Source organism: Somniosus microcephalus, chromosome 3 (assembly GCF_052327205.1).
Source record: "Somniosus microcephalus isolate GS21.2 chromosome 3, FLI_Smic_1.0, whole genome shotgun sequence".
Classification (NCBI taxonomy): Eukaryota; Metazoa; Chordata; class Chondrichthyes; order Squaliformes; family Somniosidae; genus Somniosus; species Somniosus microcephalus.
The window spans coordinates 361399199-361423329 of NC_140989.1; the positions used below are offsets into that span (position 1 = coordinate 361399199).

At 48.0% G+C, this 24131-nt stretch overlaps 1 protein-coding gene across 1 annotated transcript in view; it reads left to right on the forward strand.

The window, feature by feature from the left end:
* The window catches only part of adgrl2a (adhesion G protein-coupled receptor L2a), a 777020-nt gene that overhangs the window by 723165 nt on the left and 29724 nt on the right, over nt 1–24131 (forward strand). The window contains exons 18-19 of the mRNA XM_085983501.1: nt 13437–13528; nt 17167–17335. Of these exons, the coding sequence (XP_085839627.1) occupies nt 13437–13528; nt 17167–17335 (261 nt within the window). The remainder of the gene's footprint in view (nt 1–13436; nt 13529–17166; nt 17336–24131) is intronic.

Genomic DNA, 24131 nt, shown 5'->3' on the forward strand with positions numbered 1-24131 from the left:
CCACTTGCCCCGCTCAGACCGCCATGGTGGCGGTGTGGCTCTCATCACCAAATCACACCTGGGCCTGTCCCCCTACTCCTCTGACACTTCCTCCTGCTTTGAGTAGCTCACCTTATTCCACCCCTCTCACCTCATTTAAAATTGTCGCTCCCTACTGCCCATTCAATATGATAAAAATTTTATCACCGAGATATCCTCACTGCTTTCCTCCCTCAGCCTCTGCACCGAACGACTTCTCATCCTCGGCGATTTCAACCTCCATCTCAATTCATCACGCTCTCCCTCCTCTGAGTTCACTACCCTCCTATCCCCCCTTAATCTCTCCCTCCATGTAAACACCCCAACCCATATTCACGGCCACCCCCTCGTCTTTGCCATCTCTCGTGGCCTCGCTACTCCATCATGTCAATCGCAGATAAGGCCATCTCTGATCAGTACCTTGTACCGCTCTCCACCCACATGCCTCCCGACCCGACTTCCTTCTGTGTCCGACCCTGGAAAAAACTCTCTCCCAACTCTCTTGCTATATTTTTTATTCGTTCCGGGATGTGGGCGTTGCTGGCAAGGCCAGCATTTATTGCCCATCCCTAATTGCCCTTGAGAAGGTGGTGGTGAGCCACCGCCTTGAACCGCTGCAGTCCGTGTGGTGATGGTACTCCCACAGTGCTGTTAGGGAGGGTGTTCCAGGATTTTGACCCAGCGACGATGAAGGAATGGTGATATATATCCAAGTTAGGATGGTGTGTAACTTGGAGGGGAACTTGCAGGTGGTGGTGTTCCCATGCGCCTGCTGTCCTTGTCCTTCTAGGTGGTAGAAGTCGCGGGTTTGGGAGATGCTGCCAAAGAAGCCTTGGCGAGTTGCTGCAGTGCTTCTTGTAGATGGTGCACACTGCAGCCACAGTACACCGGTGGTGGGGGGAGTGAATGTTTAAGGTGGTGGATGGGGTGCCAATCAAGCGGGCTGCTTTGTCCTGGATGGTGTCGAGCTTCTTGAGTGTTGTTGGAGCTGCACTCATCCAGGCAAGTGGAGAGTATTCCATCACACTCCTTACTTGTGCCTTGTAGATGGTGGAAAGGCTTTGGGGAGTCAGGAATTGAGTCACTCGCCACAGAATACCCAGCCTCTGACCTGCCCTTGTAGCCACAGTGTTTATGTGGCTGGTCCAGTTAAGTTTCTGCACTTATGAAATCCCAACTGTCCAGCCTTTGGCCCTCCATTCACCATGACATTTCTGCAGCTAACAATCTGCTCAACCACACCCACACCCCCACCTTTGATGTCCTAGTCCCTACTAAAACAATTACTCTCTCTCACCCTGATCGTTCCCCCTGGTACGGCCCTCATCTTCGCTCCCTCAAGTCCAAGGGACGCAGACTTGAATGGATATGGTGGACAACTGGTTTAGCCATTCACCGCCAGATCAGGCTGGACCACATAAAGCATTATCAGGTCCTGCTCTCGTCTGCCAAAATTGCTCACTATTCCAGAACCAATTTGGAATGTAAAGATAAACCCCGGCTTCTATTCTCCACTGCTAACTGTCTTCTTAAACCCCTCTCCCCTGTCTCCTCCACCCTCACCTCTGACAACAAGTGTGAGGAGCTCTTGGACTTCCTTGCCTCTAAGATTGAAACCATCCATTCAACTGCCTCTGCCACTTCCCTTCCTTCCCCTAGCCCACTGGGCCAGACTTCCTGTTTTGGTTCCTCCCTGCCCTAGCCCTGAACTCACATCTTTCTCAAGTTTCTCTCCAATCTCCCCTCATGACCTCTCCACGCTCATCTTGTCCATGAGACCCACTTCCTGCTCCCTCGACCCTATTCCCACCAAACTGCTGACCACCCAACTTCCTTTTCTGGCTCCCATATTAGCTGACATTGTTAACGGTTCTCTCTCCTCAGGTACTGTCCCCCTCTCCCTCAAATCTGCCGTCATCACCCCTCTCCTCAAAAACCAACCCTTGAACCCACCGGCCTTGCAAACTGCCGCCCCATCTCCAACCTCCCTTTCCTCTCCAAAGTCCTTGAACGTGTTGTCGGCTCCCAAATCCGTGTCCATCTTTCCTGCAACTCCATGTTTGAATCCCTCCAATCAGGTTTCCGCCCTTGCCACAGTACCGAAACGGCTCTCATCAAAGTCACAAATGACATCTTTTGTGACTGTAACAAAGGTAAACTATCCCTCCTCGTCCTTCTCGACCTGTCTGCAGCCTTTGACACAGTTGACCACTCCATCATTCTCCAACACACCTCCACTGTCATCCAGCTGGGTGGGACTGCACTCGCCTGGTTCCATTCTTATCTATCTAATCATAGCCAGAGAGTCACCTGCAATGGCTTCTCCTCCCACTCCCGCATCACTACCTCTGGTGCCCCCCAAGGATCTATCCTTGGCCCCCTCCTATTTCTCATCTACATGCTGCCCCTTGCCGACATCATCCAAAAACAAAGCGCCATTTTCTACACGTACGCTGCTAACACCCAGCTCTACCTCGCCACCTCTCTCGATCCCTCCACAATCTCTAAATTGTCCGACATCCAGTTCTGGATGAGCAGAAATTTTCTCCAATTAAATATTGGGAAAACTGAAGCCATTGTTTTCAGTCCCCGCCACAAACTCCGTTCCCTAGCCACTGACTCCATCCCTCTCCCGAACGTCTGTCTGAGGCTGAACCACACTGTTCACAACCTTGGTGTCATATTTGACCCTGAACTGAGCTTCCGACCACATATCCGCAGCATAACAAAAACCGGCTATTTCCACCTCCGTAACATCGCCCGTCTCCGCCCTTGTCTCAGCTCATCCGCTGCTGAAACCCTCATCCATGCCTTTGTTAACTCTAGACTCGACTATTCCAACACACTCCTGGCTGGCCTCCCACATTCTACCCTACGTAAACTTGAGGTCATCCGAAACTCGGCTGCCCGTGTCCTAACTCGCGCCAAGTCCCGTTCGCCCATCACCCCTGTGCTCCCTGACCTACATTGGCTCCCGGTTAAGCAATGCCTCGATTTCAAAATTCTCATCCTTGTTTTTAAATCTCTCCATGGCTTCACCCCTCCCCATCTCTGTAACCTCCTTCAGCCCCCTGAGATATCTGCGCTCCTCTAATTCTGCCCTCTTGAGCATTCCTGATTATAATCGCTCAACCATTGGTGGCCGTGCCTTCTGTTGCCTAGGCCCTAAGCTCTGGAATTCCCTGCCTAAACCTCTCCGCCTCACTACCTCTCCTTCCTCCTTTAAGACGCTCCTTAAAACCTACCTCTTTAACCAAGCTTTTGATCACCTGCCCTAATTTCTCCTTATGTGGCTCGGTGTCATTTTTTGACTTATAATACTCCTGTGAAACGCCTTTGGATGTTTTGGTACGTTAAAGGCGTTATATAAATACAAGTTGTTGTTGATTGAGTTGACCGCGACTGGTAATTTGGTGTTGATGGTGCCCTGCTTACATAAACTCTTCTGTAAACTCAGCTCATTCAAGACTCTGCTCCCCATATCCTAATTCACCTCGAGGCCCATTTACTCATCTCCCCCTGTGCTCACTGAGCTGCATTGGCTCCTGGCCCGACAGCGCCTCAGATTTAAAATTCTCGGCCTTGTGTTCCAATCCCTCCATGGCCTCGCCTCTCCTTATCTCTCTCTAACCTCCTCCAGCCCTACAACCCTCTGAGATCTCTGCATTCCTCCAATCCTGGCCTCTTGTGCCTCCCTGATTTCCTTCGCCCCTCCGTAGGCGGCCGTGCCTTCAGCTGCCTGGGCTCTAAGCGCTGGAACTCCCTCCCTAAACCTCTCCGCCTCTCTCCCCTCCTTTAAGACGCTCCTTAAAACTGACCTCTTTGACCAAGCCTTTTAGCCCCCCCTCTCTCCATGTGACTTGGTGTCAAATCATCTCTGATTGCGCTCCTGAGAAGCGCCTTGGGACGTTTTACTACGGTAAAGGTGCTATATAAATGCAGGTTGTTGTAAGCAGAGTGTTCTGTTTGACATTGTCTATTAACTTGGCCGCCTCAGTAACGGCCTCAATATTGGTGACTGCAGGCCAGAGCAGGAGTAAACTGTTAAGAGCCCAGTTGAGTGGCACTCAGGACACATTGGCCATACTTGCCCACAGCAGAATCATCTTTTTCCTCGCATGGCATCATTATCCACTCACAAATCATTTAGCCGTGTGACTGAAGGAGACCAGGGAAGGAGCTGTATTCCCAGCGTCGGAATGAAAACAGCGAGTAGCAATCAAAGGGTAGTGGGACAGTTCCTGTGAGTAATTCTCCTCTTCCAATTGCTTTGCCCTCTCGTCATCCCATCAGGCTAAAAGACAAAGTGTGGGGGGGGGTGCTGGAATAATACCTTGCATGTGATAGAACAGAGCAGAGGATGGGAACCGTGTTCATTAAGAGGTATCCGGCAGGGTTTCGAGGCGCTGGGAAGCCTAGTGACTCATTTGTGTTGTAGAATATCATAAACTGACAATTATAATGTTTTTGTAAAGCTGTTTCCCCCCTCCCCCCACAACCTGCCCAAATATCCCGACTAATTGAAGCCCCCCTCACCCTGTACAAAGGGACAATTATATCAGCTTCCAGCATTCCTTTGAGCTGCTGTGCCTGTGGCCTGAAGGTTATCATATCTATGAAAAAAAACTGTGCGCACGTAACGAGCATTGGGAAACCATTAGTATGCCTGAAATGTTTTAATGAAAGCTTGGATCATGGCACGTCAATAGCTGTACTTATCATTTGGACAGCTCCATCTGCACCTTTAATATTTAATTCAGTTCATTCAGAGTTCAGCCTCGCACACACGCTCCCCGAGCCTTTCTTGCGAGAGCAATCTCGCGGCCCGTCGGTCCTAGAGAGAGGAATGGGCTTTTATTGCTTGGCTGGCAGCGAACGCTCCTCAGAAACAAGCCAGCCACTTTCAAGAGGTAACGGACGGGTGGGCCCCGGGGAGGCTGAAGGGAATATAGAAACATGTTTGGTTCAGATAGGTTACTTTAGAATGGTGTTTCGCTGCTCGTCTCTCATTGTATCCATGTCAGCTCTGCAGGCTGTGTGAAATGAATTTTAAACTGTTCTAAGCTTGTGGTGGATGTGATTTGACTGGGCAGGTTGATGGCTATAAAATACACTCTGCGCTCCAGTAATCTGTAGGCTGCAGTTGAACTCTTTAAACTGCTGTAGATTGCAATGCTAACACTTTGCTTCAGCCACTTACCATTTAGTGAAAAGAAAATGATGAGACGATTACTTTATCTGCGTATGCTCAGCCACTCTGTTATTTGCAGCATATCTGACGGAAGAATAATGGAGGGTGAAATGGGCTCAATAGCCTCAGCTTTGTGAGCATTTCAAATTCTCATCCTTGTCCTCCACTCCCTCCATGGCCTCGCCCCTCCCTATCTCTGCAACCTCCTCCAGCCCTACGGCCCTCCGAGATCTCTGCGCTCCTCCAACTCTGGCATCTTGCGCATCCCCGGTTTTAATCGCTCCACCATTGGCAGCTGTGCTTTGCGCTGCTGGGGGCCCCGGGCTCTGGAATTCCCTGCCTAAACCTCTCCGCCTCTCCACCTCTCCCTCCTTCTTTAAGTCGCTCCTTAAAACCTACCTCTTTGACCAAGCTTTTGGTCACCAGTCCAAGTCTTAAATAGATAGAAGATAGGAGCAGGAGTAGGCCATTCGGCCCCTCGAGCCTGCTCCACCATTCAATGAGATCATGGCTGATCATCCAAATTCAGTATGATAGCTAAATACTGCAGATGTTGGAAATCCAAAATAACAACAGAAAATGCTGGAAAAACTCAGCAGGTCAGGCAACATCCGTGGAGAGAAATTTGAGTTGACATTTCAGGTCGAACCCTTCTTCAAAACCCTTGAAGAAGGGTTCGACCCGAAACGTCAACTCAAATTTCTCTCCACGGATGTTGCCTGACCTGCTGAGTTTTTCCAGCATTTTCTGTCATCCAAATTCAGTACCCTGTCCCTGCCTTCTCCCCATATCCCTTGATCCCTTTAGCCTTAAGAAATATATCTAACTCCTTCTTGAATATATTTAATGAATTGGCCTCCACTGCCTTCTGTGGTAGAGAATTCCACAGGCTCACCACTCTCTGGGTGAAGAAATTCTTCCTCATCTCTGTCCTAAATGGCTTACCCCTTATCCTTAGACTGTGACCCCTGGTTCTGGACTCCCCGGCCATCGGGAACATCCTTCCTGCATCTAGTCTGTCCAGGCCTGACAGAATTTTATAAGTTTCAATAAGATCCCCTCTCATTCTTCTAAACTCCAGCGAGTATAAACCCAGTCGACCCAATCTCTCCTCATACGTCATTCCTGCCATCCCAGGTATCAATCTGGTGAATCTTCGCTGCACTCCCTCCATGGCAAGAACATCCTTCCTCAGATAAGGTGACCAAAACTGCACACAGTACTCAAGGTGTGGTCTCACCAAGGCCCTGTACAACTGCAGCAAGACATCCTTGTTCCTGTACTCGAATCCTCTCGCTACGAAGGCCAACATACCATTTGCCTTCTTAACCGCCTGCTGCACTTGCTTACCTTCAGTGACTGGTGCACAAGGGCACCCGTATCTCCTTATATGGCTCAGTGTCATATCTTGCCCGATAGCGCTCCTGTGAAGCACCTTGGGACGTTTTACTACGTTAAAGGAGTCATAGAGTCATAGAGTTTTACAGCACAGAAAGAGGCCCTTCGGCCCATCGTGTCTGCGCCGCCCATCCATCCCTGTCCAGTCTAATCCCATTTTCCAGCATTTGGTCCACAGCCTTGTATGCAATGGCATTTCAAGTGCTCATCCAAATGCTTCTTGAATGTTGTGAGGGTTCCTGCCTCCACCACCCTTTCAGGCATTGAGTTCCACATTCCAACCACCCTCTGGGTGAAAAAGTTCCTCCTCAAATCCCCTCTAAATCTCCTGCCCCTTACCCTGAATCTATGCCCCCTTGTTATTGACCCCCCCACTAAGGGGAAAAGTTCCTCTTTATCTACCCTATCTATGCCCCTCATTATTTTGTACACCTCAATCAGGTCCCCCCTCAGCCTTCTCTGCTCCAAGGAAAACAACTCCAGCCTGTCCAGCCTCTCTTCATAGCTGAGGCGCTCCATCCCAGGTAACATCCTGGTGAATCTTCTCTGCACCCTCTCCAAAGCAATCACATCCTTCCTATAGTGAGGCGACCAGAACTGCACACAGTACTCCAGCTGTGGCCTCACCAGCGTTTTGTACAGCTCCATCATAACCTCCCTGCTCTTATATTCTATGCCTCGGCTAATGAAGGCAAGTATCCCATATGCCTTTTCAACCACCTTATCTACCTGCTCCGCTGCCTTCAGGGATCTATGTACATGTACACCAAGGTCCCTCTGACCCTCTGTACTTCCTAGGGTCCTACCACTCATTGTGTATTCCCTTGCCTTATTTGTCCGTCCAAAATGCATCACCTCGCACTTTTCAGGGTTAAATTCCATTTGCCACTTTTCCGCCCATCTGACCAACCCGTTTATATCGTCCTGTAGCCGGAGGCTTTCCTCCTCGCAATTTACCACCCCACCAATTTTCGTGTCATCTGCGAACTTACTGATCATACCTTTTACATTTTCATCCAAATCATTTATGTAGATCACAAACAATAAGGGACCCAGCACCGATCCCTGAGGTACCCCACTGGACACAGGCTTCCAGTCACAAAAGCAACCTTCGACCATCACCCTCTGCCTCCTGCCACTCAGCCAGTTTAGGATCCAACGCGCCAAGGCACCCTGGATCCCATGGGCTCTTACCTTCTTGACCAGTCTCCTATGCGGGACTTTGTCAAAAGCTTTACTGAAGTCCATGTACACCACATCCACAGCATTTCCCTCATCCACCCCACTAGCCACCCCCTCGAAAAATTCGATCAGATTTGTTAGACATGATTTACCCTTGACAAAGCCATGCTGACTATCCCCGATTAATCCTTGCCTCTCCAAGTGGAGATTAATTTTGTCCCTCAGAATTTTTTCCAATAATTTCCCCACCACAGATGTTAGACTCACTGGCCAGTAATTCCCTGGTTTATCCCTGCTACCCTTCTTGAATAATGGTACTACGTTAGCTGCTCTCCAGTCCTCTGGTACATCCCCTGTGGCCAGAGAGGTTCTGAAAATTAGTGTCAGAGCCCCTGCAATCTCCTCCCTTGCCTCCCACAGCAGCCTGGGATACATCTCGTCCGGGCCTGGGGATTTATCCACTTTTTGGCCCGCTAAAACCGCTAGCACCTCCTCCCTCTCGATGCTAATATGTTCAAGTATGTCACAGTCCCCTTGCCCGATTTCTATGTCTGCATCGTCTTTCTCCATAGTGAACACAGATGCAAAAAATTCATTTAAAACCCCGCCTACATCCTCTGGCTCTACACACAGATTGCCACTTTGGTCCCTAATGGGCCCTACCCTTTCCCTGGTTATCCTCTTGCCCTTAATATACTTATAAAACATCTTAGGATTTTCCTTTATTTTGCTCGCCAGTGTTATTTCATGGCCCCTCCTCGCCCTCCTAATTTCTTTTTTAAGTATGCCCCTGCACTTTTTATACTCCTCTAGGAGCTATATAAATGCAGGTTGTTGTGGTAACAAAACCAATCATTTCTTCCCAGGAATCTGTAAAAGAAGGTGGGGATTTCCAAAAGTACATTAGTACCCACTTCTGTTTTTTGATAATAGTTTAATGCACGTTTTAAAAAAAATAAACAATTTAAAACAGCGAGACCTCTTTTAAAAAAAAAAAAAAAATTACACCGTGCGACATTTGAAAGAAGAGAAAGAATTTGTACTTACACAGCTTTCATGTCATCTTCTGAGTCAGAAGGTTCAAATCCCGCTCCAGAGACTTGAGCACAAAACCTAGGCTGGCACTCTAGTGCAATACTGTGGGAGTTCTGCACTGTCGGAGGTGCCGTCTTTCGACTGAGACATTAACCTGAGGCAGCCCCCCCCCCCCCCCGCCCCGGTCTGCCTTTTCAGGTGGACGTAAAAGATCCCGCGGCATTATTTCGAAGAAGAGCAAAGGAGTTATCTCCGGTGTCCTGGCCAATATCTATCCCTCAACCAACATCACGGAAATGGATTATCTAGTCATTATCACATTGCTGTTTGTGGGAGCTTGCTGTTCGCAAATTGGCTGCTGCGTTTTCTGCATTATTACAACAGTGACTACACTTTGTTTTAAAAAACGTATTTAATTGGCTTTTAAAGCGCCTTGGGACATCCGGAGTTCGTGAAAGGTGCTATATAAATGCAATCTCTTCCTACTTTCTTTCATCAGGACGTCCCAAAATACTTCAGTATCAATGGATTACTTGTGAAGTGCAGTCACTGCTCTGTGGGTAAATGCAGCAGACGATTTGCACGCAACAATGTCGCCGAAGCAGCAAACAAAATAAATCTGGGGTTTTTTTTTTGTGGTGAAAGTTGGGGAGAAATGTTGGCCAAGACCACTCTGTTATTCTTCGAAACTAACTTGATCGAGTTCGTTGATGAGGGTAATGTGGTGGATGTGGTGTACATGGACTTCCAAAAGGCGTTTGATAAAGTGCCACATAATAGGCTAGCCAGCAAAGTTGAAGCCCATGGCATAAAAGGGACAGTGACAGCATGAATACGAAATTGGCTAAGTGACAGGTAACAGAGAGTAGTGGTGAACGATTGTTTTTCGGACTGGAAGAAAGACATACAGTGGTGTTCCCCAAGGGGTCGGTTCTCAGACCATTGCATTTCTTGATATAAATATTAATGATTTGGACTTGGGTGTGCAGGGCACAATTTCAAAATTTGCAGATGACATAAAACTTGGAAGTATAGTGAACAGTGAGGAGGATAGTGATAGGGCTCGAATTTCCAAGCCCCGTGGAGGCGGGTTTGGAGGCGGGAGTGGGGGGAAAAATGCAGAATCGGGGGCGTGAACCCTTCCCGCCTCCATGCCCGTTTCCCAGGAGGCGGATACCCGACCTGTGCTGGGAGCCGCCTCCCCGAGGCGGGAAGGGAATTAGTGCCAATTAACTGCCTGTTAACAGGTAGTTAACAGGCAGTTTTAGGCCTAATCCCTATTTTTAGCCCTGAAGTGTGGGCTGCCCGATGGCTCCAAACCACGCCAATTTAGCGAGGCGGACCATCGGGCTGAAGGGCTTGGAGGGTTTGAGATGTCCGGTGTTCAGGTGAGTGGGTGCATGAGTACAGAGGTAAGTGTGTTTGGTGTGTGTAAAGTGTTTAAATAAGTTTTACTTACCTTTACTTACTAATGCAGGCTTCCTTCCTTCAGGTCTCGGGAGTCCCTCATCTCACCGGCACAGAAAGCAGAATGGCCGCGAGCTGTCAAAAGTTGCAGCATTCTGCTTTCTGTTCTGGAGAGATATCTAACTGAGTCTGTGGAGAAGAACTCAAGTTAGAAGTCAGATTGTTAGTGTTTGACAGCTTCACAGAGCTGTCAAACGCTGATATTTCATCTGTCAAAAACTCTTGACAGATGAAATGTCAATCCCTGACGTCACCTGTAACCGGATGTCCCTTAATTGGCCTGCTGAGCCCGCTGGGCGGGCTCAACAAGGTCAATCAAGGGAAAATCGCGTGGGTTGGCCACAAATCGATGGAGGCGGGACTACAACCCAAAAAGTCCCGCCTCCATCACGTCCCCATTGACAAAATCCAGCCCATAGACTTCAAGAAGACATAGACAGGCTGGTGAAATGGATGGACATGTGGCAGATGAAATTTAACGCAGAAAAGTGCAAGGTGATACATTTTGGTGGGAAGAACGAGGAGAGGCAATATAAACAAAAGGGTACAATCCCAAAGTGGGTGCTTGAACAGAGAGACCTGAGGGTATATGTGCACAAATCATTGAAGGTGGCAGGGCAGGTTGAGAAAGCGGTTAAAAAAGCATACGGGATCCTGGGCTTCATAAATAGAGGCATAGAGTATAAAAGCAAGGAAATTATGATGAACCTTTATAAAACACTGGTTTAGTCTCAACTGGAGTATTGTGTCCAATTCTGGGCACCGCACTTTAGGAAGGATGAGAAGGCCTTAGAGAGGGTGCAGAAAAGATTTACGAGAATGGTTCCAGGGATGAGGGACTTCAGTTACATGGATCGACTGGAGAAGCTGGGATTGTTCTCCTTGGAGCAGAGAAGGTTGAGATGAGATTTGATAGAGGTGTTCAAAATCATGAGGGGTCTGGACAGAGTAGATAGAGACAAACTGTTCCCATTGGCGGAAGGGTCGAGAACCAGAGGTCACAGATTTAAGGTGATTGGCAAAAGAACCAAAGGCGACATGAGGGGAAACTTTTTTACGCTGCAAGTGGTTAGGATCTGGAATGCACTGCCTGAGAGGGTGGTGGAGGCAGACTCAATCACGGCTTTCAAAAGGGAATTGGATAAGTACCGGAAGGAAAAAAGTTTGCAGGGCTACAGGGAAAAGGCGGGTGAATGGGACTAGCTGAGCTGCTCTTACAGAGAGCCGCGATGGGCCGAATGGCCTCCTTCCATGCTGTAACCTTTCTATGATTCTAGAACCATGGGACCATCTAGGGTCACCTGAACGAGCAGTTTAAGGTCTCAGCAAACAGCGTTGGAGCACTCCCTTCATCCTGCCTGTGACAAGGGCTGTGCATGCTGCCCGAAACCCACCTGTTAAAATGGTGCCACACTGTCTACCCCCGACATGCCCTGCTCTTGTTGGTTATGGGGGATTAAAATCAAGGCTCCGGACTCTCCTCTTTCCCCCCCACCCCACCAAACTGGCAGTGCCACATGTTGCTCCCCTTCTTTAAGTCCTTCCTTTACCTCCCTTAGGATTCATTCTAGCGAATCATCTCCATGAACCTCTTCCGAACCCATTAACGCCTCCTTTAATACAGAAGAATTTTTATGCGAGCACGTTAAAGTTGATATGATGTTATTACCCCAGGCAATAGACTTTCAACCTATGATGATTATTTGTGAGTTACTGAAAGAAGAAGGCAAAAAAAAAATGTCAAGCATCCCGACCTTATTCACTTCGCAATGAATAGGCTGAGCAAAGAATGTTTCAAATATGTTATAAGCAACGTAATTGCCTGCATTAGCTTTTGTGCTGCGCGATGTCAGAAAATCATTTCTTTTCCGTAGTTACTTTGGACCAAATTTCCTCCAACTGAGCCTTGTGAATGAACTGGCTCTTGTCACACGTTCCCTTCTCTCATTGACCTGTGAGTTTGTACACCATTGTGAACCCTCTGATACAACTGCCTCCTAATGATGATGGCGGGTCCATCGCAGCGTCCTCTAGTTCTAATACTTTAAATTCATCAGTGTATTTTAATAAGTGTTTGGGGGCCGGTTTCTGTACCGCAGGAGCACATCCAGTCACAAACTACAGGAAACTTTGTTATATCCGGCACCGACGGGACCGAGCTGTTGCCGATCTATCAAAACTGCCGGACATACCAGCGTTAATGTTGAAGCTTACGGAGGTTTTCACCTCCGTATCTGACAACAAACACTGTTGCTTAGCAACAGCTTCAAACAGTCGGCCCGTACCTTGGAAGCGCCTCTGTAGCTTAGCAACAGCTTCAGAGAGACTTTCCAGAGCCTGACTGTTGGAAAAAAAAAGCCACGAGAAGAAAAAAAACCTAACAAAACGGCTCCTGATTTCTGTCGGTAGATCGAGGTTTCCGGACATACAACCTCCGGATAAACCAAAGTTTCCTGTAACTGGCTTTGAATGCTTTGTTTCTGGGAATGTTGATTTGAAAGGCAAAATAAGTGTTTCGAATCAGTGCCTCTTGTAACCTTGCTGTACTTAATATTCAATCGTTGGATATTTCTTTTGAGGATTTAGCGCAGCATTAAAACCATGCAGTCAAAATTCATGCAAAGCTTATATTTCCCTCAGGGGGGAACCTTCCAGCTTACACGGGGAGAAGGCTCAAATCTTCTTTGCTCTTTCAAATCTAACCCTGCTCACCAGTTAAATAAGAGAAAGAAAACCCCTGGAAAGTGCCATTTGGGAACAGGAGGCGGCCATTCAGCCCCTCGAGCCTGTTTCATCGTTAAATCAGATCGTGGCCGATCTGTATCGTAACTCCATCTCCCCGCCTTGGTTCCATATCCCTTAATACCCTTGCTGAACAAAAATCTATTGCTCTCAATTTTTGAAATTTTCAACTGACCCCTCCGCCCCCCCCAGCCTCAACGGCTTTTATGGGGGGGGAGAGTTCCAGATTTCCACTAACCTCTGTATGAAGGAGTGCTTCCTGACCTCACCCTTGAATGGCCGAGCTCTAATTTTAAGGTTATGCCCCCTTCTTCTGGACTCCCCGCCACCCCCCCACCACCATCACCACCGGAGGACTTAATTTTTCTTGGAGGCCAGGACTGATCCTTTATTTTGTCGACAGGTCAACCTCATCTTCCTGATCATCACCGTGTACAAAATGGTGAAGCACACGCCGACTTTGAAACCAGACTCGAGCAGGTTGGAGAACATCAAGTAAGTGGTGGGAATTGGGTTGGGGGGGGGGAGGAGAGAACCACTGTGTTGTTTTTTCTTAAACTCTGTGACATGAATCTTGTCATTCATGTGGAAATGACTTATGTAATAATACTGGGTAGCCTGCTGGTGGCGCTGTCCAGGGAGAGTATAAATACTCGGGCATGGGCCCAGCTTGCTCAGGACACTCTTTAACAGGAACTAATGAAGGACACAATTAGATCTCCATGTTGAAAAACAGTTGATTAAAGCCTTGTTTAATACTCAGACCAAGTGCCTAGTAGTTTTCTTATGTCACTCTGCCATGAACATTCTTTGTCCATTGAGGAACTGGTTTCCAGGGAGACGGCGGCACTCTGCGACTTCCAGTCTCCACTCCCCGCCCCCTCCCCCGCACCCCCCACCCCACACCCAGCAACCATGGCCGGGACTGGTTCAAGTCTTCCATAACACGCCCGAAAGGTCAGAGATGTTTGCCAGCATTAGAGGGTAATTTCAGAATTGAACAGGGGCCAAGCAGGTGTAAACCTCAGGCTTGGGGGCTCAGGTTTATCAGAATTGCAATCATTTCGTTTGGACTTTAAAAAACGCAGTGTGATGTTTGTTTGCCGTGATTTAATGGAGTTTGTTTTGCTAAATGGCTTCCTTCTCCTGTATTCTGAAAAGAATCCCTTCGTAATCTTGGCATTCTTAAGAGACATAACTGCGTGTTTGTCGGCAGATAGAGAGGCTGTTTATTGTTTCTGTGGTAACTAAAGGCTTAGCTTCTCCATTACATGTCAACTGTACGGCAATGTGATATTTGCATAGAATAATGATGGAAAATATTGTTTTATAACAATATGGTGTGATGTGGGACATGCAGAACTAATGATTGTTACGATCTGGAATGCACTGCCTGAAAGGGTGGTGGAAACAGGTTCGGCAGTAACTTTCGAAATGAAATTGGATCTCTACTTGAAAAGGAAAAATTTGCAGGGCTATGGGGGGAAAGGGCAGGGGGAGTGGCACTAATTGGAGAGCTCTTGCAAAGAGCCGGCACAGGCACAATGGGCCAAATGGCCTCCTTCTGTGCAGTATGATTCACTGTCACACTTAATATGAAAGAATGAAAATGGTTCCCCATATATAATCCTTTCTCCCAGTGCAAACCATTGAAAAAAAAGTTTTTTTTGTTAAACACATTACACAAGAATGCTTTGTGAGGGTCTGTGTGATCTAATTTTTATTCCTATCTGTTAGAATTTGACTGGCTTAGCATTTTGCTGTCTTCACATTGTACACGTACACAGCCTGTAACGCACAAATGGCCACAACATAGCGTTTTGATTGTAGCAAAATAATTGAGTGTAAAAATGCCGAGCTTCTGCTGATGGTCTACTTGGTGATGCTATTGTGTGACTGAGCCATACAGAGCAGAAGCACCCCCCCCCCCCCACCCCGATTCTGGCCAGGGTTGCAGTCGGGGTAAATGCGCATTAGTGCTGCTGTGGGGCAAGTAGGGTGAGGAGGAAGGGAGAAAAATAAAAATCAGTCGGGGGTTCCTTCCCACTCTTGCTTTGCTATCTGTTGACACCTGCTGCCAAGGCAGCATTCCTGGGCTGATGCCGGGAGCTGTGATGCACGCCGCTGTCAAATAGCCAGCCAACGCTCGCCGACTGAGTGTATGCACGCAAAAAAAAGCGTCAGGAGCCCAACAAGCGGTCAACACTTCAGGAAAGTAGAAACATAGAAGATAGGGGCAGGAGTAGGCCATTCGGCCCCTCGAGCCTGCTCCGCCATTCAATGAGATCATGGCTGATCATCCAAATTCAGTACCCTGTCCCTGCCTTCTCCCCATATCCCTTGATCCCTTTAGCCTTAAGAAATATATCCAACTCCTTCTTGAATATATTTAATGAATTGGCCTCTACTGCCTTCTGTGGTAGAGAATTCCACAGGTTCACCACTCTCTGGGTGAAGAAATTCCTCCTAATCTCTGTCCTAAATGGCTTACCCCTTATCCTTAGACTGTGACCCCTGGTTCTGGACTCCCCGGCCATCGGGAACATCCTTCCTGCATCTAGTCTGTCTAGTCCTGTTAGAATTTTATAAGTTTCAATGATGGTGGGGTGGGGGAGAGGAAAGGAGAGTTGGCACCAAACTAGAAACAAATGTCATTATTTCATTGATGCTGTAGTGTTTAAGACTGATGTTAGATGGCAGGATATGTGAACGCCACCACGTTCACTGCATGCTGCATGAAGAGAGAGAGCTAATCTGTAGGACCTCTCTCTCTTTCTCTTTTCTTCCTTGCCCTTTCGCTTCTTCTCATCTGCACCAGTAATTACCGTGTATGCGATGGCTACTATAACACAGACTTACCAGGGTAAGAAAGAATCATGCATAAAAAAAAGCTATTGTTAATGCATGATTTAATACTTTGTGGCTTGAGTAATTTTTTTTTTACAACGTAATAACTGCTTTAATTCTGGCCGTAAGTTTTCTAAACTTTTCTAAAACGTGTATGACCGTTTCCATATTAGAAATATTTGGATATACATAGCCGGCATTTGCCTTTTTTTTTATATTTAAAGAAAACATTAATTTCTTCAAATATAATTGTGTAAGCGCTTACTTAAAATTCATTTTGCATTCAATATTGTCTAATTTTTATTTTTGTCTCTCTTTCTGCTTATAATGCATTCTAGCTATGAGGATAATAAGCCACACCTCAAGTAAGAGCATTAGCCCGAAGCTAAATATGCGGAATCACTTTATCTCTCCTTCCCTGCGCGAGTTTCTCTTTTCTTTTCCCATATTGCTGCTCTCTTTTTTGTTGTTGCAAGAATCCTAGAGGTGCTGACAAATCCAGCTCTACTAACTCCACTCACGAACTGCAGTGGTTCAGCAAGAAGGCCCAACCGCCGCCACCACCATCTCAGGGCAACTAGGGATGAGCAATAAATGCCGGCCTTGCCAGCGTCACCCTCATCCCGGGAACACATTTTTTAAGAAAGGACTTCTGTTCCAAACTTAACTTCTGATAGTTGTAAATTTGTACCTTGGTGTATAGTGTGAGAGATGGATTATCATAAATCCTAAAACTAAAATTGGCCATTTTGTTTATGGCCTGGTGCGTGAAATTAGGCCTCAGGCTTCATCTGTTCCGTGGGCTTGTTGAGATTTCGCTTACCGTTTCATTTAGCAAAAGCAGCGTAAAAATAAAATGTGAATTACATTAGAAATTTCTCATCTGCTAGTAACAAAAGCTTTGACCCTGACTTGGGTCAACATCTTCATTCAAATAGCAGCTACAAACAGTTCACGCCAACACATAAAGGCGTCGATTACTAATATCGCACATTTACCATTTCAACCCAAGAGCTTTTCATATACCTCTACTGGCTTAAAGTGAAGGTCAGTAACAAGAGTGGAAATTGCAAGTGTCCCTCACATAAGCTTAAGCTATAAAGTGACAGAAACCTGGTTAGAATCAAACTTATAGAAGGAGAGATCATGCACGTCTTAATCTGCTTACTGGAGAAGGCAGCTGTAGTTATAAGGATTAAAAGCTGCTACAGTATTAGGATATGTCTTTTAATGCGGTGCTTATATAGACTTTAACCTAAACAGGTTTATTTGTTTTTATCTCCCAGGTCTTGGGTTCTGGGCGCTTTTGCTCTTCTCTGTTTACTTGGCTTGACTTGGGCATTTGGACTGCTATTCATCAACAAGGAGTCTGTCGTAATGGCCTATCTCTTCACAATATTCAACGCTTTCCAAGGGATGTTTATTTTTATATTTCACTGTGCTCTTCAGAAAAAAGTAAGTGACTCCTTCTGCAACCCCATGACGAGAGCAGTGCTTTGTAAACTGTTCTACCTGAGGCAGGGCTGCAAATATTGACATAATAATTGCAGGGAACCCCCCCCCACCCCTGGAAATATACTGACTCAGTCCCACAGACCCTGATAAATATTGTTATACAGGTTGAGCGTCCAAAATCCGGAATCCGGACTCCGGGACGATTGGTGGCAGGGTTGTCTGGAATCCGTAAAATGTTTCGGAATCCGGACACCCTGTCAAATCACAACCTGGGCCCAGGCATTTCCAGACTCGGAACGTGTTTCTGATGTCGGAAATCCGGAAACGCCCGAGCCCAGGTTGCGATATTTCCGGACTTCGGACATCAGAAACACGTTGCGTGTCCGGAAAAACACGAAAACTGGCTCGGCCTCGGTCCCGAGGTTAGCGGATTTTGGACGCTCAACCTGTGTGCGCGTGCACACACACACACACACCGCTCAACCTGTGTATACACACACACACACACACACACACACCGCTCAACCTGTGTATATACACACACACACACACACACACACACACACACACACACACGGGGACTTCTTGACATTATTGACATACACACTCATGGACGCTTGAAAATATTGGCACACACCCGGGACCCCTAGAAAATATTGACACACTTGTGGTGGCTCCTTGAAAATACTGACACATGCTCTAAAACCTCTTGGAAATGTAGACACATCAACCCCCCAGAAACCCCTTGAAAATATTGACGCACTGTCAGGCTCCCTTTGAAAATATAGGCTCACTCCTAGAGGCCTTTGAAAATAGTGGCATACATCTGGGAAGCCCCCTGTCAATTTGACACACACCCCGAGACCCCTTGAACAGTGACATAGAAACATAGAAGATAGGAGCAGGAGTAGGCCATTCGGCCCCTCGAGCCTGCTCCGCCATTCAATGCGATCATGGCTGATCATCCAAACTCAGTACCCGGTCCCTGCTTTCTCCCCATATCCCTTGATCCCTTTAGCCTTAAGAAATATATCTAACCCCTTCTTGAATATATTTAATGAATTGGCCTCCACTGCCTTGTGTGGTAGAGAGTTCCACAGGTTCACCACTCTCTGGGTGAAGAAATTCCTCCTCATCTCTGTCCTAAATGGCTTTCCCCTTATCCTTAGACTGTGACCCCTGGTTCTGGACTCCCCCGCCATCGGGAACATCCTTCCTGCATCTAGTATGTCTAGTCCTGTTAGAATTTTATAAGTTTCAATGAGATCCCTTCTCATTCTTCTAAACTCTAGCGAATATAAGCCCAATCGACCCAATCTCTCTTCATACGTCATTCCTGCCATCCCAGGTATCACTCTGGTAAATTTTCACTGCACTCCCTCCATGGCAAGAACATCCTTCCTCAGATAAGGTAACCAAAACTGCACACAACACTCAAGTTGTATGGTCTCACCAAGGCCCTGTACAACTGCAGCAAGACATCCTTGCTCCTGTACTCGAATCCTCTCACTATGAAGGCCAACATACCATTTGTCTTCTTAACCGCCTGCTGCACCTGCATGCTTACCTTCAGCGACTGGTGCACAAGGACACCCAGGTCTCGTTGCACTTCCCCTTTTCCCAACCTATTGCCGTTCAGATAATCTGCCTTCCTGTTTTTGCCACCAAAATGGATAACCTCGCATTTATCCACATTATACTGCATCTGCCATGCATCTGCCCAATCACCCAACCTGTCCAAATCATCCTGGAGTTTCTCGGCATCCTCCTCACAGCACACACGCCCACCCAGCTTTGTGCCGTCTGCAAACTTGGAGATATTACATCTATTTCCCTTGTCGAGATCATTATTATACATTGTGAATAGCTGGGGTCCAAGGACCGATCCTTGCGGTACCCCACTAGTCACTGCCTGCCACTCGGAAAAAGACCCGTTTATTCCAACTCTTTGCTTCCTTTCTGCCAACCAGTTCTCTATCCAAGTCAGTACCTTACCCCCAATCCCATGTGCCTTAACTTTACACGCTAATCTCTTATGCGGGACCTTATCGAAAGCCTTCTGAAAGTCCAAATACACCACATCCACTGGTTCTCCCTTATCTATTCTACCAGTTACATCCTCAAAAAATTCCAGATACTTGGGGACCCCTTTGAAAATATTAGCACACTTGTGGAGACTCTGCTCGGGCTGAAGAATTCTGAAAACATCCTGCACCAGCCCCACTCCGGCAGGAATCTGGTGACCCCCGCGTCTGCCCTCACTCCAACCCCAGTTTGCAAACCTATGCACTAGATTCTAGGGTTGTACAATCTATTTTCATATCAGTTTCTCAGTTTGCTTTTGAGATCTGTAAAGGGTTTTTCAGAATGACCTTTCTGCCAGAGTCATTGGCAGGTAATCCTTAATTAACATCTGTACAAAATTGTGAGGGGTTTTGATCGAGTAGATAGGGTGAAACTGTTTCCAGTGGCAGGAGGGTCGGTAACTAGGGGACACAGATTTAAGATAACTTTTAAAAGTATCGGAAGGGGAGATGAGGAGAAATTTTTTTACACAGCGAGCTGTTATGATCTGGAATGCACTGCCTGAAAGTGTGGTGGAAGCAAATCCAATAATGACTTTCTATGGGGAAACATAAAAGGGGATAATTTTGCAGGGCTATGAAGAAAGAGCTTGGGGAGTGGGACGAATTGGATAGTTCTTTCAAAGTGCCGGCACAGGTACGATGGGCCGAATGATTCAGTCTGGCCCATCACTAATTAGGGGGGCCATTTTAACCTAACTCTCCGGGCAGGAATCCCACGGGATTGGGTGGAACGCCACTTTACACCCCTGCCCAGTTATTGACTTCAATGGAAAGTAAAACCGGGCGAGGGTGTAAAACCAGCCTTGTCCCCGTTTCCCGACTAATGGGTTAGGTTGAAATCGCCCTCGGCGTGGCCCCACCCAAATCTTTCTGGAAAAGGTCTCGAAGATCACGTGTTATGGCCGTGCACTTTGACCTCTGTCGAAGGCTTTCGCAGAGAAGACGTGAACTGCAGACCAATCGCCATTTCCCAGTGCGATTCCATCACATTGCATTTGATGTATTTCTTTATTCATTGACGGGATGTGGGCGTCTCTTTCAAGGCCAGCATTTATTGCCCATCCCTAAATGCCCTTGAGAAGGTGGTGGTGAGTCACCACCTTGAACCGCTGCAGTCCGTGTGGTGAAGGTACTCCCACAGTGCTGTTAGGGAGGGAGTTCCAGGATTTTGACCCAGCGACGATGAAGGATCGGCGATATATTTCTAAGTCAGGATGGTGTGTGACTTGGAGGGGAACTTGGAGGTGGTGGTGTTCCCATGCGTCTGCTGCCCTTGTCCTTCTAGGTGGCTGAGGTCGTGGGTTTGGGAGTTGCTGCAGTGCATCTTGTAGATGGTACACACTGCAGCCACGGTGCGCTGGTGGTGGAGGGAGTGAATGTTTAAGGTGGTGGATGGGGTCCCGATTAAAGCGGGCTGCTTTGTCTTGGATTGTGTCGAGTTTCCTGAGTGTTGTTGGAGCTGCACTCATCCAGGCAAGTGGAGAGTATTCCATCACACTCCTGACTTGTGCCTTGTAGATGGTGGATGATGTTTCATCTGCTTTAGTGATTTTGGTTGAGAGATACATTTTGGTCTGGGGCATTACGGTGGCATAGTGGTTAGCACTGTTGCCTCACAGCGCCAGGGACCCGGGTTCGAATCCGGCCTCGGGTGACTGTCTGTGTGGAGTTTGCACATTCTCCCCGTGTTTGCGTGGGTTTCCTCCGGGTGCTCCGGTTTCCTCCCACAGTCCAAAGATGTGTGGGTTAGGTTGATTGGCTATGATAAATTGACCGTTAGTGTTAGGGGGATTAAATATGTGGGGTTACGGGGATAGGGTGGGATATGTGTTGGTGTAGGGGTTACGGGGATCGGGTGGGATATGTGTCGGTGCAGGCTCGATGGGCCGAAATGGCCTCTATCTGCACTGTGGGGTTTCTGTGATTCTGTGATTCGGGAGAACTCCCCTGCGAATAGTGCCAAAAGATCTTTTACGTCCACTTGCGAGGGCAGACAGGGGCCTCGATTTAACATCTCATCCGAACGACGAAAGCTCTCAGACTTGGACGAAGAGGCAGGTTTTAAAGAGCAACTTAAAAGGAGAAGAGAGATGCAGAGAGGTTTAGGGAGGGAATTCCAGAGCTTAGGGCCCAGGCAGCTGAAGGCACGGCCGCCAATGGTGGAGCGAAAGAAACTGGGGATGCGCAAGAGGTCAGAATTAGAGTAGCGCAGAGATCTCGGAGGGTCGTAGGGCTGGAGGTGGTTACAGAGTTAGGGAGGGGCGAAGCCGTGGAGGGATTTGAACACAAGGACCAGGAGCCAGTGTAGGTCAGCGAGCACAGGGGTGATGGGTAAGTGTATTATAGTCACCAGCAGTGTGCTTTTCCAGTTCGTAGTAAATATTTTCACGGATATGATTTAACCCAGTCACGTAACGTCGCGTCATCTGCTGTTTTAGCAGAGGGGGTTAGCCGTTTAAAAGCAGGTTAGCACCCGCCTTAAACTGGCGGACAGTGGACTGTCGTGAGCATTGCGTCGAGCGCTGGTTTGCTGAACGAGCTAGATGATCATCTCTAGGCTGCTAGGTTCCTTCCACCTCGGCCCTTCCCCCTCCACCCCCCACTCGGCCCAGCGGGTGGGCGGAACGAGGGGTGCCCCACGCGGGGAAAGGCCAGGGGGCAGGGGTCCACACTCCGGACGGCACGTCAGGTGGCACGACACAATGATCCTTCGAATTAATCGAGGCGCGTTGAGTTGCAGGAAGGATCCTTTGTATTGTCAAGGCGCACCGGCAGTCTTTAACTCAGCTATGCATGATCGGCAGTCCAGACTGTCCTGATATACGCTCTAAATACTTTGCAATTCATGAAAGGACATTATACTAGGGAATTCCAATTTGCTGTTAACTAGGCAATAAGACCGGCATAACTAGATTTCACATTAAAAAAGAATACGTGATGAGGAGCCAGACACACAGATATTGATGTGAAATATTTTATGGAATCACCTCGATACTGTAAATCTGCTTTGAAATCTAATTTATGGGGGCTGTTTAAAGCTACATTTATTAAGTCTTGTCAGATTTATTGCCGATAATCAAAAGTATGTACATCAGTTTGCAGAATGCAATTACCAGGCTCACCAAAGCCATTATAAGCCAATGGTCCCAGGCCTGATCCCTGGCCAGCGCCAGAAGCCATTGGAATCAGACCCAGCACCCCTCTGTTAGGGTGGGAGAAAATCCGCCAGGGATCCCGCTCCCCACTTGCTGTCCAGAAATATCTGCTGGATGAGGACACGTGCGGTCTTTTAGGTGCGGGCAGATTTGCGCCCCCCCCCCCCCCCCCCCCCCGGGCTGCGATGCCCGCCGTTGGTGGAATAGCCTGCCGCCACTCGATGTCCAAATGCACAAGGGTCAAGGTTGTCCAGTGGGACATGGCAGCACTCCAGGGGTGTGCGCCCCAGCAGGAGTCCATGGCGCGTGGGGAGGAGGGAGGGGGTAAATTCGGATATAAAGGTCCCAAAATTCTACTGGCTGCAATCTGCAACCACTCAAAATCAGCCCTTCCTCCCCCTCCTTTTGTAAAGAAACTCCACCCCCACCCCCACCCCCCACCCCCACCCCCCCCAGCCCCCAAAACAAATTGCCCGTGGTAAGCCCTCTGGGGTTCAGGTCGCAACCCTGGCCTAGACCCCTCCCCACTGTACTCCCTACATGTGCCACTAAATAAAGAAAAGAAAGATTGAATTTATAAAGCACCTTTCACAACCTCAGGACATCCCAAGCGCTTTTTCGCCAATGAAGTGTAGTCACTGTTGTAATGTGGGAAACACAGCAGTCAGTTTGCACACAGCAAGCTCCCACAAACAGCAACGTAATAATGACCAGATAATCTGTTTTAGTGATGTTGGTTGAGGGATAAAAATTGGCCCCAGGACACCAGGGAGAACTCCCCTGCTCTTCATCGAAATAGTGCCATGTGATCTTTTACATCCACCTGAGAGAGCAGACAGGGCCTCGGTTTCACATCTTACCTGAAAGATGGCACCTCCGACAGTGCCACACTCCCTCAGTCTAGATTTTGTGCTGAAGTCTCTGGAGTGGGACTTGAACCCACAACCTTCTGACTCAGACGAACTGCCCACTGAGCCCCGACTGAGGCTGATGCATCTCTGCTGACTTGGTGTTCCCCCCCAAAGTGGTGTCAGACTCTCACAAGGCCCAGGACAGAGGAAAGCAGGGAGTCTTTGCCGCTTGCCCCACCCCTTCCGACGCGGGAGCCCTTTTGAGGGGCGCAGACAGAGGCCTACGCCCTTTGCAAGTCCCCGCAGATACAGGCAGCACAGGCCGCTGCATCCAGCACACCTGCATCCCACCCTACCGCACTGGAAGAGCTGTGGAATTTCTGGCCCCAGTGCTTTCCAACATTTTTCCCACCGTCGACACCGATGGCGGAAGTGATACCTTCCCAGCCGGTTGTACAGAAACTAGCTTCTGTGTTCAAATCCAACTTCGATCCATGTGCAGCTGTGAGGTGCTGTAGGGAGCTGATCTGCAGTTCTTCCCGAGGCCAACAACAACTTGCATTTATATAGCGCCTTTAACGCAGTAAAGCATCCCAAGGCGCTTCACAGGAGCGATTATCAGGCAAAACTTGACACCGAGCCGCATGAGATATTCGGACAGGCGACCAAAAGCTTGGTCAAAGAGGTAGGTTTTAAGGAGCGT